The sequence below is a fragment of the Chiloscyllium plagiosum genome, unplaced genomic scaffold (assembly GCF_037043375.1).
Source record: "Chiloscyllium plagiosum isolate Xiang-an unplaced genomic scaffold, Cpla_swu_hap1 HiC_scaffold_35, whole genome shotgun sequence".
Taxonomy (NCBI): domain Eukaryota; kingdom Metazoa; phylum Chordata; class Chondrichthyes; order Orectolobiformes; family Hemiscylliidae; genus Chiloscyllium; species Chiloscyllium plagiosum.
The window spans coordinates 21,715,588-21,738,204 of record NW_028270173.1 but is presented as its reverse complement, the minus strand read 5'-3'; the positions used below and the strand labels follow the sequence as shown (position 1 = coordinate 21,738,204).

Below are 22,617 nucleotides of genomic sequence, written 5' to 3'. Positions count from 1 at the left end.
CATATCTCCTGTTGCCATGGCAATCATGTCGTGAGTGATTCCTTTGGAAAGGCCGCACTTCCCTTGGGAAAGGATCAGCACTGTCATCAGGTTTGCTGTAAGGAAAATCAAATCGTGAGATGTACCAAAACACCCAGAGATGTGCAGCGATAAGGTCTTGGATTACACAAGACTGATGTGCTGCTGGCAATGCTAGACTTGAACTTCAACGGAAAGCATTGAAATCTCATTAGCAATACATTGTCTGTGCCATGGAAATAATCAAAGGGTAATTTCAGGACTGGTATATCACTTTGCACCGATTGCTGTCCTGATTTCAAGAAAACAAATTGCATTATTTTAGAAGTCACTCAGAGAAGGACCACTTGCCACATTCCTGCGATTAAGGTCTTGTTGGCTGAAGTGAGGTTATGCCCATCTCCATTCGAGTCTGGAAGAATATAAGGTGATTTCATTGAAACATGTAAGATCTTGCGGGGACTAGACAAAGTGGAACACAAAAAGAGATATTTTCCTTCGACTACAGTGATTAAGACGAGGGGACATGGTATCAGAATTAACTGGTTCCTTTTTCAAACAAAGGTAAGAAATGTATTATTCTCATGAGAGAGTGGTTGGAGAGTGTAATTCTGTTCCCTTGAAGGTAATGGGATGTTGGCGTATAAGATTGAGTTCGACAGATTTGGATACACAAAGGAGTGGAAGGCTCTGGTTTCCAGGCAGAATAACTGTCAGCCATTGATGACTCATTTTAATGATTACAAGGATGAGATCGAGAATTTCTGTTCCAATTGTTTATGATCCCATGTTCTGCTTAAGCAGAAACAGCCAAAGCACTCTCCCATGAGGGGAACATCGTCTTAGCATTTACCCTGTCAAGATCCTTAAAAATCTGATATGTCTCAATTGGATCACTGTTCATTCTTCTAAACTGCAGACAGTAGACACCAAAACTGTTGAAATTATGACCATAAGACAGTCTTTCCATCCCTATGATCATCCTAATTGTCCTCGTATGAATTGTGCCAGATGAAAATGTATTTCCTTTGTTACAGCACGAAATTGCTCACAGTGTTCCAAATCTATTCTCAGAGCTGCAGGGAACTTGCAGTAAGACGTCCCTACTGTTGTACTCCAACCCTCTTGAAATAAGAGTCCAGAATTCCACACGCCTTCATTGTCACAACGTCTTCCTGTTGCAAATTTTCTGTTTTTTGTATGTCCGAAGGCCCCATTACCCTTTGTGTACCTGCTTCCACAACTTGCTTTTTCTCCCTTTTCAAATGAACAACTTGACATCTTCCCACATTATTCACCATTTACAAGATTTTGCCCATTTACTTTATCTATCAGTATCTGTCTGAAAAAAACGTTTGTATCTCTCTCAAAGTGTGCCTTTCCATACAGTTTGCTATCGTCTGCAAACTTCCACTTGATGACATTAAGATTTTCTAAATGTTCAGCTATCCCATCGTAATTACCCGATTCCAATGCTTTTTCAATTGATCTAGCTACCCGCATTTTGCTGTCCTTCCTTTTGAATAGGATGATGCATTGACAGTTTTTTCATGCCTGTGCAACTTCTCCACAATAATAATGCAGACATTATTTCTGCACCTACTTATCCCAGAATGCAAGGTTGCAAGTCATCAGAGGCAGGATCGTTATTTGCCATAAACCATATCAATTCGTGAAATACTCCTCTTTTAATGATGGTCTTCTGACTTACTCCCTCTACCTCATTCCTCGTAATTTTGGGATCTTCAAAGTTTCATCCAACGTCAAGACTGATGGAAAATAAACGTTTAACTCCGCTACCGTTTAATTTCGTTACTTCAAACATAGTTGTTTCCAATTCAGTCAGCTAGGACAGGACAAACTGGACTCAAACCGAAATCAATGGTAATTAAAAGAAAGGAAAACTCAGCAGGAAGCAAGTGTTCAATTCGGAGTGAATATCAAATTGCAAAGATTTAATTTAAAACAGAAGAGGTAAGCAACATGTCACAGCGGCTTCTAATCACTTACCTGGAATTCCAAAAATTGCAAGAACAGGAAAGAGAATTTCTATTAGAAGCGCCTGCACTCGCATTTTCAGGTGTAAGCAGACAAAGTCCAAATGAGTTAATGCACTGAAACACACTCAATTTATACACAAGCCAATCCTCCAGTGAAACAGTAAACAGATCTCATTAAACATGCTATTTCTAACGAACAAATTAACATCTCGCTTAACTGAGCAGCATTTACCGTGAGTTGTATTATCCCCCGAGGATCAGGACCAGTTCTCTTAGGCTCCACAGCTCTTAATTCTCAGGAGGTCATTCAAGACCTGAATGCCTCAGCTCAACTTTTACCAGGCACGGAGAGGTGGTTAGTTCAAGAGGAGGATGCAAATCACCAAGTTTTGGACTTTTAAGTCAACCTGTGCTACGTCACGGCTCTGGACAAAGTCTGAGTTGAATCCAGGCCTTCTAACCCATCCAGAGTGATCCTACAAATGTGCGACGTGAGCCCTCAGTTACACATTTCTAGTCTCACCATAGTCTTTCTCTTTTTAGTTATTGCATTCTGTGAAAAATGAATAAAAGAAATTTTTTTACAGCCATTTTCATTTTCGAACAGAAATATTGTTTTAAACGTGATTTCGATGGTATTCACCGACAGCAGTGATAGCATATACAATATACAGTTATACATTACAATGGTTGACATATAAAACATATTTTACTTAAGTCTGTTTAGACTAGGAGATCTAAACTCACATTGTCAGCAACAAAATCGATTTAAAACGAAGTTTCTATTGGAATATTGTTCTCTCGCAAATAAATTATTTTTATGCAAGACAGCTCAAGTTTTAAAGTCCCAAAAATTCATTTCGTTCCCCACAATATCTCACCAGAAGTAAAATAAGTCCTTTAAACATTCCTGTGTTCATTCAATGTTTTTTTTTCCTGTGTTCAATACATTTCAGGAAGGAGCCACTGCAGTTCTGCAGTTCAGAATCAACTACTGATAAAATATATTCACGTCAACATATCACCGGATTTTGCATTTCACCTTCGGGACTAAGAAAACCATAATCATTTCATCTATTACTAAATAACAATCTGCCAATATCATTCTTAAATTCACTCAATGTTCCAGCATCCAACACACATTCCATAGAATCATGACCGTTGCAGGAAGAAATTTCTCCTGATCTCTGTTTTAATTTTTCTACTACAAATCAGAAAGCAGTTATCTCTCCACCCAGATTTCCCCATGTGAGGAAACATCCGCCATATGTCGATTTTGTCAAGTGTCAAGTCAAGTCTCAAAGACCCAAGATGCTGGAGTTTTGACGGAAGCCAATGATGTCTGGTATTTGGACTTGGTCATGAGGGGAATTCAGAAGGAGATTGGAGGGATAGAATACCTTGGATTGGAAGGACCTTTCTGGAGCAAATGGGAGAATGCAGAAGTCATAAAGCTCCTGATCTTAAAATGATGTGAAGAAACTAACATCTATCCATTGAAATGATGCTAGGAACAGAACATCTCATTTTTGAACTTTCAGTGGGATATCGATCGGAGTGTTGAAATGTCTAAGGAATGCTCAGAAATCAGCGCACCTGGAAAGGAAATGGGTATTAAAACCATAATTGATACGGAATTGTTATTCTACCTCAACTCTTCATAAAGATATTCACAAGAATGAAGGCTTTGATTCTTTATTTCAAAAGGAGCTGATTGTCTTTATTTTTGAAATGAAGAACACCTGAAATGATAGAAAAAAAACATTGGATATTGGATGGCACGGCTGGAGTGATCCAATAACGACGAAAGGAGTAACCTGGTGGCTTCAGGAAAGACGGGAGGAAGAGGACACGAAGAGAAATATTGTGAGTGCGACAAGGTCCTCTACTTTCCAGGAATTGGTGATAATTACCAGTTTATACTTGAAAAAGTATGCCACTGTAAGGTCAGAGAAAGGTGACTCTGGCTGAACCACACCATTTATATTCTCTTGATCAGCTCTAAGTGGTTTCCACCAGCAGTCCATTATTTTGGAAAACTCTGTGCTGATGAAACTTGGTTTGTTTGGGAGATGCCGCAAGGTGAGAATTGGTGCCTTTGCCCTCCAAGAAATGTCTAGAATTCTACTCGAGGTAGTTTAGAGCTGTGGAGGATTTTGTCCCTCGTCGTGCCCCGAATGCTGAGTAGATTGTTTCGTGAATGGGTTAGATAAGTCATTGTTGTACCTGTTCTTTCACGTGTAAGCTCAATTACATTAATCAGGATTTCCATTTGAATTCGTGTTATATTTAACTTCATTATGGGACAAAAAAAAGTGTGATTTTGTTCACATTTCACGCTGCCTCATGCAGAAATGTCAATCCTTTTAAGTTGTTCTGTGTCATTCCTGAAGAAGGGCTTATGCCCGAAACATCGATTCTCCTGTTCCTTGGATGCTGCCTGACCTGCTGCGCTTTACCAGCAACACGTTTTCAGGTCTGTGTCATTCATGCCAATACCGCATTTCACGAGATAAAAAGTGCGATTATTTAAAAATTCTGCCAATCAGAAGCAGTCCATACCCCTTTCCTGCTTTCTTACAAAACCCTTTGATCCCTTTAGTGCAAAGAACAAAATTAAATCCTTCTTGAAATCATTTAATGTTTTCGCCTCAACCTCTTCCTGTGGCAGGGAATAAAGAGGTTCTCTCCTCCTTTCGTTAAGAAATTTCTCCTTATCACAATCTAGAAAAAAAATTCTGTGTCCGAAGACTGTGAGCTCAGTGTCTGGACTTCCCATCCTTGGAACGTCCTTCCTATTCATGCCCTGACTAGTCCTGTTAGAATTTTAGAGTTTTGCATACAGTTTCATGGAATTTTATAGTTATAAGATCCTCCCTCATTCCTCTAAAACTCCAGTGAATATAATCCTTACTGTCTTCATCGTTCAGTCCTGTCATCCCAGGAGTGAAGCAGATAAATTTGCGTTATAGTCCCTGCAACAACAAAACATGCTTCATCAGATGATGTCACCAAAACTGCACTGAAAGGTCCAGATGTGGTCTTACTGAAGCCCGAATCAATTGCAGCAAGACATTCCTGCACCATTACTCAAATGGTTTTGCTATGCAGTCAACATTTCTTTTGCTTTCTTCAGTATCTGCTGCACCTGCATATTTATTGACAGAGACAAGGACACCCAGGAATTGTTGCACCTTCTCATTTCCTGATCATTCCATTGATTATCAGACATAATCTCATTGTATTATGCAACGAATTCACCAGACTGAATGGCCTATTTGTGCTTTGTCATCTTATCGTCTTATTCTGTAAAAGACAAACCAATGTTAAAACAAAATGCCACAGCTGCTGGAGATCTGAAAGAAAAACGAATTGCTGAAAAAGTTCAGGTCATCTGAGAGCATCTCTGGAGAATAACCACTCTCAAACACACCCGACTGTAACCCCTGTCCTCACTATCCATACAACTAGCAGTGCATTCAAAGGATGATCCGTCACCAGTATACACATAGTTCCTCCCCTGTCATCGTTCCGAATGGACTAATCATATCAAATTCAGTCTTTGAGTCTCTCCTCCACTTAGATATTTTCACTTCACTAATACCCACTGAATGTATGTACGTTCTTTCATATACTTTAGCTTTCAGTGAGAACTTATTTTCCTTTTGTAATTCTAGGTCTCTTTTCTCCAACAATTACTACTCTCTTTGTATTTTGTTTTGACGCAAAAGATCTCCAAACTTCCCCAGATAGTCTATTCCAATTGCCCACTCTCATTTCAACAATGTAAACCTCATGACTTTCCCCCTGTCCCTTAGATCTGAAGAACAGTTTGCAACATCAACCTGTCAGTGGCACTGAGAACCATTTGTTCACTCCAAAGTGAGCTGATCGGAACGTTCTGGCACAGAATAACTGGATAATTGTCCCCAAAGATTTTGTTTAAATAAAGAAGTGCAGTGTTTGAACAAGTTCCTGCTTTCCTACAGTGGACAGGTTCCTGAGTGTGCAAGTGTATTGATTTTTTTTCAAAAGAAGTCGTAATGGCAGTGGTGCCATATTGTCTGCTGCAAGAAAGGCAGGAGTTTGGCCTGTTCTCCCATTTCAGGTGTTTTTTTCTAGTTTGGTTTAGTTGCAGCAGAGAAGCTGATGGTAGGTGCAGCAGAAGCGAGTACATGTTAAAGTTTCCATGCTGCAGCAGGTGATTCTTTACTGGCTTCTCACTCAGAAATCTCTCCAGCCTGTAAGAATGTGTGTTTGAAGATGGCTTTTACCAAAGGATGTGTCTATACGATGTAGTGGGAATTGGAACACCTGCTTGGATAAATAGTTATGTCGAGTCAGTTGGATTTTCAAACCTGATACTTCATCCGTTTCCAAATGCAGGGCTCCTGCCCGAAACGTCGATTTTGCTGCTCCTCGGATGCTGCCTGACCCACTCTAATCTTGACTCTAATCTCCAGCATCTGCAGTCCTCACTTGACACCTAGTGGATTTTCAATGATTGAGTTATTCTAAATTTAGTTTCCTTTTGATCATGCTTCAACTCTAGAGCTTAAATAAATTCTGTGATGCTTAAAGCCGAGTGATTTGACCAGCTCTATCTCTCCTGGAATATCCACTCCACATCTGTCTTTAAAATAACAAAAAAAGTTAGGGTCTAGGCTACATTCTTGACATATTTTGAGGACGTCTTGCCTGGCCCATAACAATATGCAGCCTCCAGTAAACATTAATCCAAACTGAGAGTACTCACGCTCTGTTGGTTAAATTTTGCATTCATTGATTATCGGCCGGCTGTTCTCCAGATATTTCTGACTGTAGATCGTTTAATTACTTGTCCCTAAAACCTGACTACGTATGAGCCTCATGTGTCCTTTCGATCTGTGTGACACCAAGAGGAGGACCTCCATATTGTTCTACGACACCGTGAAATCGTGTTTGATCACTGCGTTACCTCTCGCTGGGACCAATTGCAACGATGCTTCAGATAACACCATAATCGAAGGCACTTCACCAAAGTGTTAATCAGACAGAAAATGATGCTGCATTACATTCTAACTTGCAAAGAGGAACCTGAAATGCACCTTGACTTTTTTTTTAAAGTACACTTTCTGAGGACAAATCAAGAACTAATTGATTTGGAGGGAGAGCCAGGAATTCGCAAATTTTGCTTTGTTTTCAATGGTGATTAATGGCAGGCATTCATGCCCGGCATACAATGTGAAGTCGTATACGGTCAGTAAACATCAGAAACTGACGTGGAGGCGCTGGTGTTCGAATGCAATCGATAAATACAGAAGTGACACGACACCAGCTTATAGTCCAACAGGTTTATTCGATATGACAAGTTTTCGGAGCGCTGCAGCTTCGTCACTTCGCTTTGAAAGCTTAGCCCCCGAAGTGCACGCACGCTCCTAGTGCCTTGCCATGGAGCTGTTTCCCAGCCGCATTGGAGAGTGGGAGCTGCAACCTCCATTGTTCACCTGCAATCACTGAGTCTTTCGGAGACAAACGGGAGGCTACAAGAACATAGCAAGGCAGGCAGCATCAGGAGTTAGAGAAATCAACGTTTCGTGTGTAACCCTTGTTGAGAATTGGGTGGGGGGGGGGGGTGTTCTCTGACAGAGGCAGCGAGTCTTTCTGCAGCTATCTTCAATGTTGACACTGTTTATATCTCAACAGACGCTGCTTGACTGACCGAGCAGTCAAGTATTTTCTGCTGTAGTTTTCAGCGTTTTGGCTTTGTATTTTAAGCAGGCATTCTCCCACATGTGGCAGACCTCTGTTATACACCATGCCCAACCCCCTCAAAATATTTCAACAGTGCAGCCCAGACACTGAGCTTGACAGTTGTTTTAAGCATGTGTAAAGTGGATATTCCAGGAGAGATGCGGCTGGTCAACCCACTTAATATGAATTAATACAGTATTTATTTACAAGATTAATGCATGAAACACAAACAAAAGAGACAGAAGACCTAATAACTTACCCCGTCTGAAAACCCAACAAATTATCAAAACTTACAACATCCTGCACAAACACCTCATGGCACAAGAGGTAAAATCAAACACAGGGTCTTACAGGAGAGAATTCAGAGAGACAGGTTCAGCATGGGTCCAGCAGCTTCACAACTGGCTGACTGCTTGCAGTGAATAGCTGACTGACAAACACCAAATCAAACCAGAGAAAAGCTAAGCTGGGGGAAGACACCACTCTCCTTTCACTGGACAAATGCTTTATTTTTAAACTTGAAAGCCTGTGCTTGAGGCAGTATCTGTTAGCTATGATCAAATTGGCCCTAAAAATATTCAAACATAGACATTTCGGAGCCTTTTACGACCTCTCTGAAAGAAAACCAAGGTCAACATAATCTTGTTAAAGTAGCAGCATCACCACTCCTCTCAGAATCTTTTAAGCCACAATGAAAACAAGTCATCTTCGCTCTTGTAGCACTGCCAAAGCAGAATTGAAACGTGGGGCGATTTCATGTGTGTCAAGTAACAGCAAGAGCAAAGAAGGCCGTGCCACATCCCACTTTTCTCCCGAGGGGCAATTACATATCACCAGGCTTTTTTGGGATAAATCATTTAAGCCTCTTCTGGCATTAACATGATTATGGCTGATCATTGATCTCAGTCCCTTGTTCCCGCTTTCTCCACATACATTGTTACTCCTTCAACACTAAAAACTACGCCCAACTCCTTCTACAAATCATTTAATGTCATTATCGCAAATACTTCATACGGCAGAGAATTCCACAAGTTCACGACGGTGGTTGAAGAATTTTGGCCTCATCCCACTCCTGAATAGCCTGCTCTCTATCCTTAAACAGTTTCGAGACCTGCATCTATCCAAGTGTAAACTGAATGTCCTATCCTTCTCAGAAAAGGTTTTATCCTAATGTGGGATAAGCAATAAGTTTCAAGTAGAGTCGCTCATCACATAATGCTGGGGTTCTACGTGGTGCTCAGAAGTATTGTTTATATGGACTTTGTGGTACAAAAACACAAAAAGTAGAACAGGCAGAGATGGCCAAGAGAGTATGGATGACTCTATTCTTGGAAAATTTGTTCATGCCTGATATTTACAAGCTACAGATTGTATATTTCAATTATAAGGACGTATCTGCCAAACACCAAACAAATTCATGGGATACAGCACCATCAGAGCTTCAGGAGTGATCCCATAACTTAAAAAGGAATGACCTGGAGTCTGCTGTAAAGAGGATGAAGAAGCAGAGACGAGAAGCAATATGGTGATTGTCACAGTTCCGGTGTTTAACAGGAACTGGTTGATTTGGCGAGCATTCATTGTACAGGGCTGTTACTTAAGTGTCAGATAAAAGTGACTCTGGTGGAAAAATAAGAGTAAGATTCTCGTGAACAGTGCTGAGGAGGTTCCACGGCAGTCCATCATTTTGCAAAAATAACTGCGACTGTTTGGTGCATTTAAAACGGACTTGCTTGGGAGCTTCCCTAAAATGAAGATTTGTGGCTGAATCCTCAAAGAAAGGAACTTATATTGTACTGGACGCAATTGAGCAGGTTTTTGTCACAAACACGTTGTGTGCCTCATGCTGGTGGCCTATCTGGCAGCGATGTCTGGTTAATATTTGAGGTCAATTATTGCTTACCTGTTCTTTCATGTGAAAACACAATGATGTTGAGCACAATTTGCATGTGAATTCATGTTGGATTTTAGTTTCATTATGATTTTATTCATTTCACATTGTGCTCTTCAGTAACTTCAAATCTTTTGGGTTTTTTTTATATCTGTTTCATTTTAACATTCGATGATACTGGACTCAGACTTTCATCGAACTCAGTACATCTTTCTCCTGATACCCTTTGCTCCCTTAACCCTCAGAATAAAATAACCTCCTTCTTGAAAGCACTCAATATTTTAGTATCACCCTCTTCCTCAGGCAGAAAGTTGTGGAGGCTCACTTCATCTCAGTCCTAAGTGCTCAGAGTATGACCACAGGTTCATAACTCTCCTTTAATCGGATCATTCTTCGTACTCTTGCCCTGCTCAGTCTTTTTGGAATTTTTGAGTTTTAAGGTTAGTTTTAGAGAACTAAATTGGTCTAACATCCTCTCTCATTCTTCTTAACTTCAGTGAAAATATCCAATCTTCATAGGTCAGTCCTGCCAACCCAGGAGTCAGTCTGGTAAATTTTTGTTATGTTTCCTCAATGCCAATAACTTTCTCATCAGATAAGGAGACCAAATCTGCACTTAATATCCCAGATGTGGTCTCAACAAAACCCGAAATAATCACAACAAGATTCCCCTTCTCCATTTCTCAAATGCTTTTACTATCCAGACAGCATTTATTTGCTTTCTTCATTACCTTCTTCACCTGCATGCTTACTTTCAGAGATTGGTGGACATGCGCACCCATGAATTGTTGCACCTCCTAACCTCCCAATGTATTGTCATTCAGGTAATAATCTGCCTTCCTGTTTTTGGTATTAAAGTGGATACAGTCACATTTATCCATCTGTCATCTTCATCTGCTGTGCATTTGGCCATGAAAACAAATTTTTCAAATTACGCTGAAACATCTGTGTATCCACATCTGTCCAAATGTCTTGCAAAATGGTGTCATTGTACTCAGCTCTCCAATTCCTCTGACTGTTCGTTCTCTATGAACATCACCCTCTGTGTGAAAACTATACCCCTCAGGTCCCACTAAAATGTTTCCCTTTTTATCCTTATATCTATGCCCTTATGTTTTAAAATTCCATATCCTGGGGAAAAGACCTTGGCTATTCACTTTATCTATGCCCAGCCATGATTTTATAAACCTCTATGAGATCATCCCTATGGTCCAAAGATTAAGAAGTGTCACGACATATCCAGCTGCTGCTAATCGTCTTTCCCTCCAATCTCAGTAATATCTTTACAATTGTTTACTACGCCAATTCCAGTTCAATAACATCCTACCTATAGCAGGACTAACCGAATTGTATTCAGTACGCCAAATGTAGCTGTAATAATGATCTGCTCTGCCGCAACAAGATGTCCCAATTTTATACTCAACTTCTAACCAATGAAAGCAAGCATTCGAAACGTCTCCTTAATCACCCGTCTAACAATGTGCAACTTTGAAGAAACTATGCACCTGCCTCCCGAGGTCACTCCGCTGGACAACACTCAACAGTTCCCAACCATTAACCCTGCAATCCTAACTTGGTCTGTGTCACATAAATGTATAAGCTCACATCTATCCAAAGTAGACCCCCTCTTCCGCGATATGCTCATATGTAGCAAGACACGCACAGTATTGATGCACCACCTAATGCCTTTAACATCCGATCCCTCTGCCAACGCACATATGCAGCAATGTGTACCCTACAAAAGATGCAATTGAACAAGTTATCCAGGCTCCTGGCATAGCATCTTCCCAGCTTGTGATGTCTACCATTTAGATGGACAGGACAGCATACACAATGGAACGCTACCACCGCTGGTCCCCATTCAAACCACACATCATCGTGACTTGGAAATATATTGCCAATACTTCACTGTCACTGTGTCAAGAAGTCTCCTTGTCACAGACTAAGGCCGTTGTTCAATATTGGCCTGGACCCTGCTTTCGTCAGTACCCATGAAAAAGCCATCTGTAGTTTTGATGGACCCGGGTCACAAAGTTTTTGTGAATTCATCCAGTAGTACTTCCATCTCCTCTCTACATCGATCTCCAGTCCTCTGGACTTACTAACCATTGCATCTAGCCCTTGGTCCAACCCTTCAGCGTTCTAACTGTTTATATCAATTCAGAGTGAAAAGTGTAGAATACTAGGTTAGAACCTCCCAAAACATTTCACGAAGGTCGCCGATACTCAAACTCTTCCAGTTGTTTTAGGCAGATGTAAGGTACATATTCCAGCTTTGATGCACCTGGTCAAACCACTTGGCTTCAAGTAAAAAAATTTATTTACACACCACTGAATGAAACACAAATTGAAATATAATTGGACAACCGAACCAACACGACAACCCCCAGAACTTCACAAAGGATCTGTTCCAATTTTCTGCAACAACCCCATAAAAACAGCCCTTGGAAAAATATTTTTAGTTCAAGCTACAGGTTCTTACGGGAGAGATGTTAAAGAGAGGCATCTGTCGAATCAAGGAAGCCTTTTGTTTTCCTCACAGCATTCTTTGACCAGAATGGTCCATCCTGTGTGCTGATACCTAAAATCAGATTAAAACACAACCACCATGAGCTGGTAGAACTGGACAAGTGTGTTTTTTAAACCAAAAGATCTTTTCCCTGATTATTGCTTGAGGCAGTATCTGTTAGCCATAATCAAAGTGGCCTAAACAGAGACAAATCAGAACCTCTGCCTTTCACAATCCCTTTTGAAAAAAAAAATACAAGGACGACAGAACCCTGTTAAGGCAGCAGTATCATCACGAAAGACACAGTAAAATATCAGTCACTTGATTAATAATGACGTATTTTATTTTGTTCATTCCAGAATGTGGGCATCCCTGCCAAGGTTGGCATTTTCCCAAAGGGCAGCTAAGACTCAATCCTAATGCTCTGAGATCGACGTGGCTGTGGATCGTACATCACATATACGATGGACATACTTAAAAGCCGTCAGAGGTTCTTGCCGAAAGACAATCAATTTTTGACAACAATTAATTTTCCCGCATGTTAATCATGAATGGCAACATAATCAACATGAGGCTCGCGCTATTTGCATAGAAAATTCAACGAAGATTGGTGGAGTTGTGGATAGTGAGGAGGGCTGTTGTCGGCTGCAGAGACTTAGATATGATGCAGAGCTGGGCTGAGGAGTGACAGATGGAGTTCAACCCTGCCAAGTGCGAGGTTGTCCATTTTGGAAAGACAAATAAGAATGCGGAATATCGGGTTAACGGTAGGGTTCTTACTGAGGTGGAGGAACAGAGGGATCTTGGGGTCTATGTTCATAGATCTTTAAAAGTTGCCACTCAGGTGGACAGGGCTTGTAAGAAAGCCTTTGGTGTATTAGCGTTCATTAGCAGAGGGATTGAATTCAAGAGTCGTGAAGTGATGTTGCAACTGTACAGGACTTTGGTTAGGCCACATTTGGAGTACTGTGTGCAGTCTGGTCGCCTCACTTTAGGAAAGATGTGGAAGCTTTGGAGAGGGTGCAGAGAAGATGCTCCGGTTTCCTCCCACAGTCCAAAGATGTGCAGGTCAGGGTGAATTGGCCATGCTAAATTGCCCGTAGTGTTAGGTAAGGGGTAGATGTAGGGGTATGGGTGGGTTGCGCTTCGGCGGGGCAGTGTGGACTTGTTGGGCCGAAGGGCCTGTTTCCACCACTGTAAGTAATCTAATCTAATCTAAGATTGACCAGGATATTGCCTGGAATGGAGAATAGGTCGTACGAGGATAGGTTGAGAGTGCTAGGCCTTTTCTCGTTGGAACGGCGAAGGATGAGGGGTGACTTGATAGAGGTTTATAAGATGACCAGCGGAATACATAGAGTAGACAGTCAGAAACTTTTTCCCCGGGTGCAACAGAGTGTTACAAGGGGACATAAATTTAAGGTGAAGGATGGAAGGTATATGGGAGATGTCAGGGCTGGGTTCTTTACCTAGAGAGTGGTGGGGGCATGGAATGCGCTGCCTATGGGAGTGGTAGAGTCAGAATCTTTGGTGACCTTTAAGCGGCAATTGGATAGGTATATGGATGAGTGCTTAAGATAGGACAAATGTTCGGCACAACATCGTGGGCCGAAGGGCCTGTTCTGTGCTGTATTGTTCTATGTTCTATGTTCTATTTGCCACGGTGGAATTTCAACCTATGTCCCCAGGATATGAGATTAGGTTTTAGAATGCTTGCCCAGTGAGGTTATTAGATTAGATTAGATTACTTACAGTGTGGAAACAGGCCCGTCGGCCCAACAAGTCCACACCGACCCGCCGAAGCGCAACCCACCCAGACCCATTCCCCGACATTTACCCCTTCATCTAACAATACGGGCAATTTAACTTGGCCAATTCACCGAACCTGCACATTTTTGGACTGTGGGAGGAAACCGGTGCACCCGGACGAAACCCACGCAGACACGGGGAGAACGTGCAAACTCCACACAGTCAGTCGCCTGAGGCGGGAATTGAACCCGGGTCTCTGGCGCTGTGAGGCAGCAGTGCGAACCACTGTGCCACCGTGCAGCCCATTAAACCACCAACTCCTCCCATCAATACAAATTATTTTCATAACTTTCTGAATAGAGCATAAGGAGATTTCAGCAAGTTCTTCACCTCCTCTCTGAATCTCCTCTGGGTCAGTGCATAAATACAAGTATTTGTGCAGGAGCTGGTGCACATCAGCAGGAACGCTGCCCTGATTGCCACATAGAGTGAGTTTGAAACTTGGAGAGACGTAATGTGGGTAAAGCTGACACAGATATGGATGACAGTGATGGGGCCTGACAGCACCATGAAGCAGCCAGAGATGGTGAAGAGCAGAATGATGGAGGTCCTCCTGCTCTTCAGCTCGGGGTCTCTGCCCATTTCCCCAGCACCACAGCTGCTGTCCTTCAGAGCCCGGCGAACTCTGCTGGCTGCTAGGATATGGCCAGCGGTGAGAGTGTTCAACAGCAGGAGCAGGGGAATAGGAAGAAACATGTTTGAGATGTTGGAGAGCCACCGGTGAGCTGCCCAGGCCGGTGAAGTGAGGTAACTGGTGACGGTGCGGCAGCCCCACTGTACATTGTTCAGAACATGAGTGGGCTCATAGCGAAAAGGCAAGGGAATGTTGACCATGACGTTAAGAGAACTCACGATGAATATAACCACGTTAGCCATTCTTTCAGTGCAATACATCCCCTTCAATTTGTTGCAGCAAATTGCTACAAAGCGGTCAAAGGTGAAGGCGATGGTAAACCAGATGGAGAGTTGGATGCTGAACCCTTGCAGGAAGGCACTGAGTCGGCAGGCGGAGGTGTAGTTCAGCAGTGAATCCGGGAAATGATATTTGAAGATCTGGCTCACAATCACGTTGAAGACAAGGACCATCATATCTCCTGTTGCCATGGCAGTCATGTAGAGAGTGATTCCTTTGGAAAGGCCGCACTTCCCTTGGGAAAGAATCAGCACTGTCATCAGGTTCGCTGTAAGGAAAATCAAATCGTGAGATGTATCCAAACACCCAGAGATGTGCAGCGATAACATCTTGGGTTACACAAGACTGATGTGCTGCTGGCAATGCTAGACTTGAACTTCAATGGAAGACAGTGAAATCTCAGGAGCAATACATTGTCTGTGTCATGGAAATTATCAAAGGGTGATTTCAGGACTGGTATATTCTATTCTCATCACTTTGCACTGTTTGCTCTCCTGATTTCAAGGAAACAAATAGCATTATTTTAGAAGTCACTCAGAGAAGGACCACTTGCCACATTCCTGCGATTAAGGTCTTGTTGGCTGAAGTGAGGTTATGCCCATCTCCATTCGAGTCTGGAAGAATATAAGGTGATTTCATTGAAACATATAAGGTCTTGCGGGGACTAGACAAAGTGGAACACAAAAAGAGATATTTTCTTTCGACTACAGTGATTAAGCTGAGGGGACACGGTATCAGAATAAACTGTTTCCTTTTTCAAACAAACGTAAGAAATGTATTATTCTCCGAGAGAGTGGTTGGAGAGTGCAATTCTGTTCCCTTGAAGGTAATGGGATGTTGGCGTATAAGATCGAGTTAGACAGATTTGAATACACAAGGGAGTGGAAGGCTCTGGTTTCCAGGCAGAATAACTGTCAGCCATTGATGACTAATTTTAATTATTACAAATATGAGATCGAGAATTTCTGTTCCAATTGTTTATGATCCCATTTTCTGCTTAAGCAGAAACAGCCAAAGCACTCTCCCATGAGGGGAACATTGTCTTAGCATTTACCCTGTCAAGATCCTTAAGAATCTGATATGTCTCAATTGGATCACTGTTCATTCTTCTAAACTCCGGACAGTAGACTCCAAAACTGTTGAATTTATGACCATAAGACAGTCTTTCTATCCCTATGATCATCCTAATTATCCTCGTATGAATTGTGCGAGACGAAAATTTAATTTCTTTGTTACTGGACGAAATTGCTCACAGTGTTCCAAATCAATTCTCAGAGCTGCTTGGAACTTGCAGAAAGACGTCCCTATTGTTGTACTGCAACCCTCTTGAAATAAGAGTCCAGAATTCCACACGCCTTCCTTATCACAACGTGTTCCTGTTTGCTAATGTTCTGCTTTTTTTTGTATTTCTGAAGGCCCCATTTCCCTTTGTGTACCTGCATCCTGATGCGTGTCACCATTTAAATAAAACTCCATTGCTTTTTCTCCCTTTTCAAATGAACAACTTGACATCTTCCCACATTATACACCATTTGCAAGATTTTGCCCATTTACTTTATCTATCAATATCTGTCTGAAAAAAAACGTTTGTATCCCTCTCAAAATGTGCCTTTCCATACAGTTTGCTATCGTCTGCAAAATTTCACTTGATGACATTAAGATTTTCTAAATGTTCTGTTATCCCATCTTAATTACCCGATTCCAATGCTTTTTCAATTGATCTAGTACCCGCATTTTGCTGTCCTTCCTTTTGAACAGGAGTGATGCATTGACAGTTTTTTCATGCCTGTGCAACTTCTCCACAATAATAATGCAGACATTATTTCTGCACCTACCTATTTCAGAATGCAAGGTTGCAAATCATCAGAGGCAGGAACGTTATTTGCCATAAACCATATCAATTCGTGAAATACTCCTCTCTTAATGGCGGTCTTCTGACTTACTCCCTCTACCTCATTCCTCGTATTATTGGGATGTGGAAAGTTTCATCCAACGTCAAGACTGATGGAAAATAAACGTTTAACTCCTCCACCGTTTAATTTCGTTACTTCAAACATAGTTGTTTCCAATTCAGTCAGCTAGGACAGGACAAACTGGACTCAAACCGAAATCAATGGTAATTAAAAGAAAGGAAAACTCAGTAGGAAGCAAGTGTTCAATTCAGAGTGTATATCAAATTGCAAAGATTTAATTTAAAACAGAAAAGGTAAGCAAAATGTCACAGCGGTTTCTAATCACTTACCTGGAATTCCAAAAATTGCAAGAACAGGAAAGAGAATTTCTATTAGAAGCGCCTGCACTCGCATTTTTAGGTGTAAGCAAAGTCCAAATGAGTTAATGCACTGAAACACACTCAATTTATACACAAGCCAATCCTCCAGTGAAACAGTAAACAGATCTCATGCTATTTCTAACGAACAAGTTAACATCTCGCTTAACTGCGCAGCATTTTCAGTGAGCTGTATTATCCCCCGAGAATCAGGACCAGTTCTCTCAGGCTCCACAGCTCTTAATTCTCAGGCGGTCATTCAAGACCTGAATGCCTCAGCTCAACTTTTACCAGGCACGGAGAGGTGGTTAGTACAAGAGGAGGATGCAAAACACCAAGTTTTAGACTTTTAAGTCAACCTGTGCTACGTCACGGCTCTGGGCAAAGTCAGAGTTGAATCCAGGCCTTCTAACCCATCCAGAGTGATCCTACAAATGTGCGACGTGAGCCCTCAGTTACACATATCTAGTCTCACCGTAGCCTTTCTCTTTTTAGTTATTGCATTCTGTGAAAAATGAAAAAAAAACGTTTTTTACAGCCATTTTCATTTTCGGACAGAAAGATGTTTTAAATGTGATTTCGATGGTATTCATCGACAGCAGTGATAGCATATACAATATACAGATACACATTACAATGGTTTACATATAAAACACATTTTACTTAAGTCTGTTTAGACTAGGAGATCTAAACTCACATTGTCAGCAACAAAATCGATTTAAAACGAAGTTTCTATTGGAATATTGTTCGCTCAGCCAAATAAATTATTTTTATGCAAGACAGCTCAAGTTTTAAAGTCCCAAAAATTCATTTCATTTCCCACAATATCTCACCAGAAGTAAAATAAGTTCTTTAAACATTCCTGTGTTCATTCAATGTTTTTTTTTTCCTTTGTTCAATACATTTCTGGAAGGAGCCACTGCAGTTCTGCAGTTCAGAATCAACTACTGATAAAATATATTCACGTCAACATATCACCGGATTTTGCATTTCGCCTTAGGGACTAAGAAAACATAATCATTTCATCTATTACTAAATAACAATCTTCCAACATCATTCTTAAATTCACTCAATGTTCCAGCATCCAACACACATTCCATAGAATCACGACCATTGCAGGAAGAAATTGCTCCTGATCTCTGTTTTCAATTTTCTACTACAAAACAGAAAGCAGTTACCTCTCCACCCAGATTTCCCCATGTGAGGAAACATCCGCCATATGTCGATTTTGTCAAGTGTCAAGTCAAGTCTCAAAGACCCAAGATTCTGGAGTTTTGGCGGAAGCCAATGATGTCTGATATTTGGACTTGGTCATGAGGGGAACTCAGAAGGAGATTGGAGGGATAGAATACCTTGGGTTGGAAGGACCTTTCTGGAGCAAATGGGAGAATGCAAAAGTCATAAAGCTCCTGATCTTAAAATGATGTGAAGAAACTAAAATCTATCCATTGAAATGATGCTAGGAACAGAACATCTCATTTTTGATCTTTCAGTGGGATACCAATCGTAGTGTTGAAATGTCTAAGGAAAGCTCATAAATCAGCGCATCTGGAAAGGAAATGGGTATTAAAACCATAATTGATACGGATTTGTTATTCTACCTCAACTCTTGATAAAGATATTCACAAGAATGAAGGCTTTGATTCTTTATTTCAAAAGGAGCTGATTGTCTTTATTTTTCAAATGAAGAACACCTGAAATGAGAGACAAAAGACATTGGATATTGGATGGCACGGCTGGAGTGATCCAATAACGTCGATCGGAGTAACCTGGTGGCTTCAGGGAAGACGGGAGGAAGAGGACACGAAGAGAAATATTGTGAGTGCGACAAGGTCCACTACTTTCCAGGAGTTGGTAATAATGACCAGTCTACACTTGAAAAGGTATGCCACTGTAAGGTCAGAGAAAGGTGATTCAGGCTGAACCACACCAGTTATATTCTCTTGAACAGCTCTCAAGGGTTTCCACCAGCAGTCCATTATTTTGGAAAACACTGTGCTGATGAAACTTAGTTTGTTTGGGAGATACCGCAATGTGAGAATTGGTGCCTTCGTCCTCCAAGAAATGTCTAGAATTCTACTCGACGTCGTTTAGAGCCGTGGAGGACCATGTCGCTAGTTGTTGGGCGCCGAATGCTGAGTAGATTGCTACATTGTTCAATTCTCCCATTTCACGCAACACTGCCCCAACTCTCCCATTCAGTGCAACACTGCCCCAACTCTCCCATTCAGTGCAACATTTCCCTTACTCTCCCATTCAGTGCAACACTGCCCCAATTCTTGCATTCAGTGCAACTCTGCCCCAACTCTCCCATTCAGTGCTACATTTCCCCAACTCTCCCATTCAGTGCAACACTGCCCCAACTTTCCCATTTAGTGCTACACTGCCACAATTTTCCCACTTAGCGTGACACTGTCTTAATCCTGCCATTTCGCGGGACACTGTCCCAGTTCTCCCATTCAGTTGCTACATTGAACCGAATCTCAGTATTGAGTATTGTCTTGCACAAATTCTGTCCTTTACTCTGATACACATCTTCAACACAATGGTGCCCAGCTCAATGGTTTATTTTTCCATTTTGTGGTGCCCTACGTAGAGTAAAATGGTGCAACTTTCAAACATTCCTCCGGCTTACGGATTCTCAGACTGTATTCTCCCATTTACGTGTGCTGGTATTGTCACTCTGCAAGAATTCTCTTATTTACTAATGCCATGCACTAATTCTCCAATTCCCTGTTGTCCAACACCAACTAACCCATTTCCTGATGTCATGAACACGTTCTCCACACAGTGTTGCACTACACCAAATATTAGTGATGCCCGAGCACAATTGTCCCATTTAGGGATGCCCTACTCTAAATCTCGCATTCAGTAATGACCTTCCTCAATTCTCCCATTTAGTGCTGCACTGCATCCATTCTCCTATTTCAACCTATTCTGAGCCAATTCTCCCATTTAATGCTACATGACCCAATTATCCCTTTGAGTTCTACTTTGCCCCAATTCATGCATTTAGTGTCAGAATTCTCTAATTTTGGTGTCACCTATATCGAATTCCGAAAACTGATTCTGCACAAATCCCACCTTTTGTGGTGAACTGTATCAACTGTCCCATTTACTTATTCCATGACACACACTTTCCACATAATTGTTCCTTGCTCAATTTGCTTTCATTTCGTGGTGCCCTGCATCGAATCTCGACTTGACTGCTCCTTTGCAAAATGTCTCCGTCTTACAGATTCCATGCGTGAGTTCTCCCATTTGCGTGTGTTCTTATTACTACCCTGCACCAATTCTCTTATTTACTGAAGCCATGGACCAATTCTCCAATTCACTTTTTCTCAACATCAATTTCACCGTTTCCTGATGTCCTGAACAAGTTCTCCACTCAGTGTTGCCTTGCACTAAATGCTAGTAATGGCCCAGCCCATTGTCTCATTTAGGGGTGCGCTACTCCAATTCTCCCATTCAGTATTTACCTTACCCAATTTTCCTGTTTAGTGCTACATTGCAGTCATTCTCCCCATCCACCCTATTCTGCACCAATGCTGCAATTTAGGGCTGGACTGCCTCAATTCTCCCATTTAGTGCCACAATGCCCAAATTCTCCCATTTAGAGCTAAACTGCACCATTTCTCCCAGTTATTGCTACACTGCCACACATCCTCTATTTAGTGCGACATTGCTCCAATTTTCCCATTTAGAGTGACACTGTTCTACTTCTCCTATTTTGTGCGACTCTTAGACTCCACGATCGAAGTCTCCCATTTAGTGTGACACTGCCCCAATTCTCCCATTTTGTGCTGTAATGCACCAATTCTCCCATTTGGGTAATACTGCCCCAGTTATCCCTTTTAGTGAGACACTGCGCCAATCTCCCTATTTAGTGAGAAATTGCAACAACCGTCAGTATTAAGTATTGTCTTGCTGATATGCTCTCTTTTACTCTGATATACATCCTCAACAAAATGATGCTCTGCTCAACGTTTCTTTTTTCATTTAATGGTGCCCTACATGGAGTGCTCATTTGCAACATTTCTCTGACTTACGGATACTATGCCTGTGTTCTTCCATTTATCTGTGGTGTTATTACCACCCTGCACCAATTTTTCTCATTTACTGATGTCATGTTCCAGTTCTCCAATTTTCCAATATGCAGCAAAGTGGAGATTCAATACAGGGCACCACCAAATGAAAACAATTTCAGCAGGGCACCATTACGTGGAAAATGTGTGTCAGGGAATACCCAAATGGAAGAGCTGGTACAGTTCACCTCAAAAGATGGAATTTGTGCAGGATCATTATTGGGAATTTTATATATGTAACATTAAAATGAGAAAATTCTGACACTAACTGCGAGAATTGATGTAGATTAGGATAAAATGGGAGAATGGGTGCAGTGTAGCCCTAAATGGGAGAATTGGGGAATATCAATCATGAATGGGAGAATGAGAGTAGGCCACACCGAAATGAAGCAATTGGGCTGGAGCATCACTAATATATGATGTAGGGCAACACTGAGTCAAAAACTTGTTCAGGACATCAGGAAATTGGGGAATTGGTGTTGGGCAACAGGGATTTGGAGAATTAGTGCATGGCATCAGTCAATGAGAAAATTGGTGCAGGGTGGTAATAAGAGTACAGATAAATTGGAGAACACAGGCTGGATTCCGTGAGATGGAGAAATCTTGCAAAGAAGCACCACTTTACTCCACGGAGCGCACCACTGAATGAAAAAAAAACATTGAGCAGGGCACCAGTGTGTTGAAGATGTGTATCAGAGTAAAAGAGAGAATTTGGGTAAAACAATATTGAATACTGAGACTTGATGCAATGTAGCACTAAATGGGATAATTGGGGCAGTGTCATGCAAAATGGGAGAATTGGAGCAATGTGGCACGAAATGGGAGACTTCGAACATGTAGCTATAAATGGGAGAATTGGGGTGACGTAGCACGAAGTGGGTGAAGTCGGGTGTTATCGCACTAAATGGGAGAAATGGGGCAGTGTTACACTGAATGGGACAATTGTTGCTGTCTCGCCCTACATGGGAGAATTGATGCAGAGTAGGATGAATTGGGAGAATTAGTGCAGTGTGGCACTAAATAGGAGAATTGGGGTAGGTTGATACTGAATGGGAGAATTAGACTAGGGCACCCCTAAATGGGACAATCGGGCTGGGACATCACTAATATTCGGTATAGGACAACACTGAGTGGAGAACTTGTTCAGGACATCAGGAAATTAGGGAATTGGTGTAGAGCAACGGTGAATTGGAGAATTGGTACATGGTGTCAGTAAATAAGAGAATTGGTGCAGGGTAGTAATAACAGCACATGTTAATAGGAGTACACATGCATGGATTGCGTGATTTCGGAGAAATGTTGCAAAGTATCAGTAAAGTGGAGATTCGATGCAGGGCACCACTAAATGAGGTAATTTGTGCAGGGCAACATTATACAGAAAATGTGTGAC

General features: G+C 41.6%; 1 protein-coding gene across 1 annotated transcript; it reads right to left on the bottom strand.

Annotated features, from left to right (window-relative positions):
* Positions 1-14,242: 14,242 nt before the first annotated feature.
* Positions 14,243-15,046, bottom strand: LOC148140441 (uncharacterized). The gene has a single exon (XM_087979097.1). The coding sequence runs from the start codon at positions 15,044-15,046 to the stop codon at positions 14,243-14,245; it is 804 nt and encodes a 267-aa protein (XP_087835223.1).
* Positions 15,047-22,617: the final 7,571 nt, after the last annotated feature.

What these genes read in the sequence shown, in the direction of transcription:
- LOC148140441 (XM_087979097.1), bottom strand. Translation starts at nt 15,046, where the DNA reads ATGGTCCTTGTCTTCAACGTGATTGTGAGCCAGATCTTCAAATATCAT.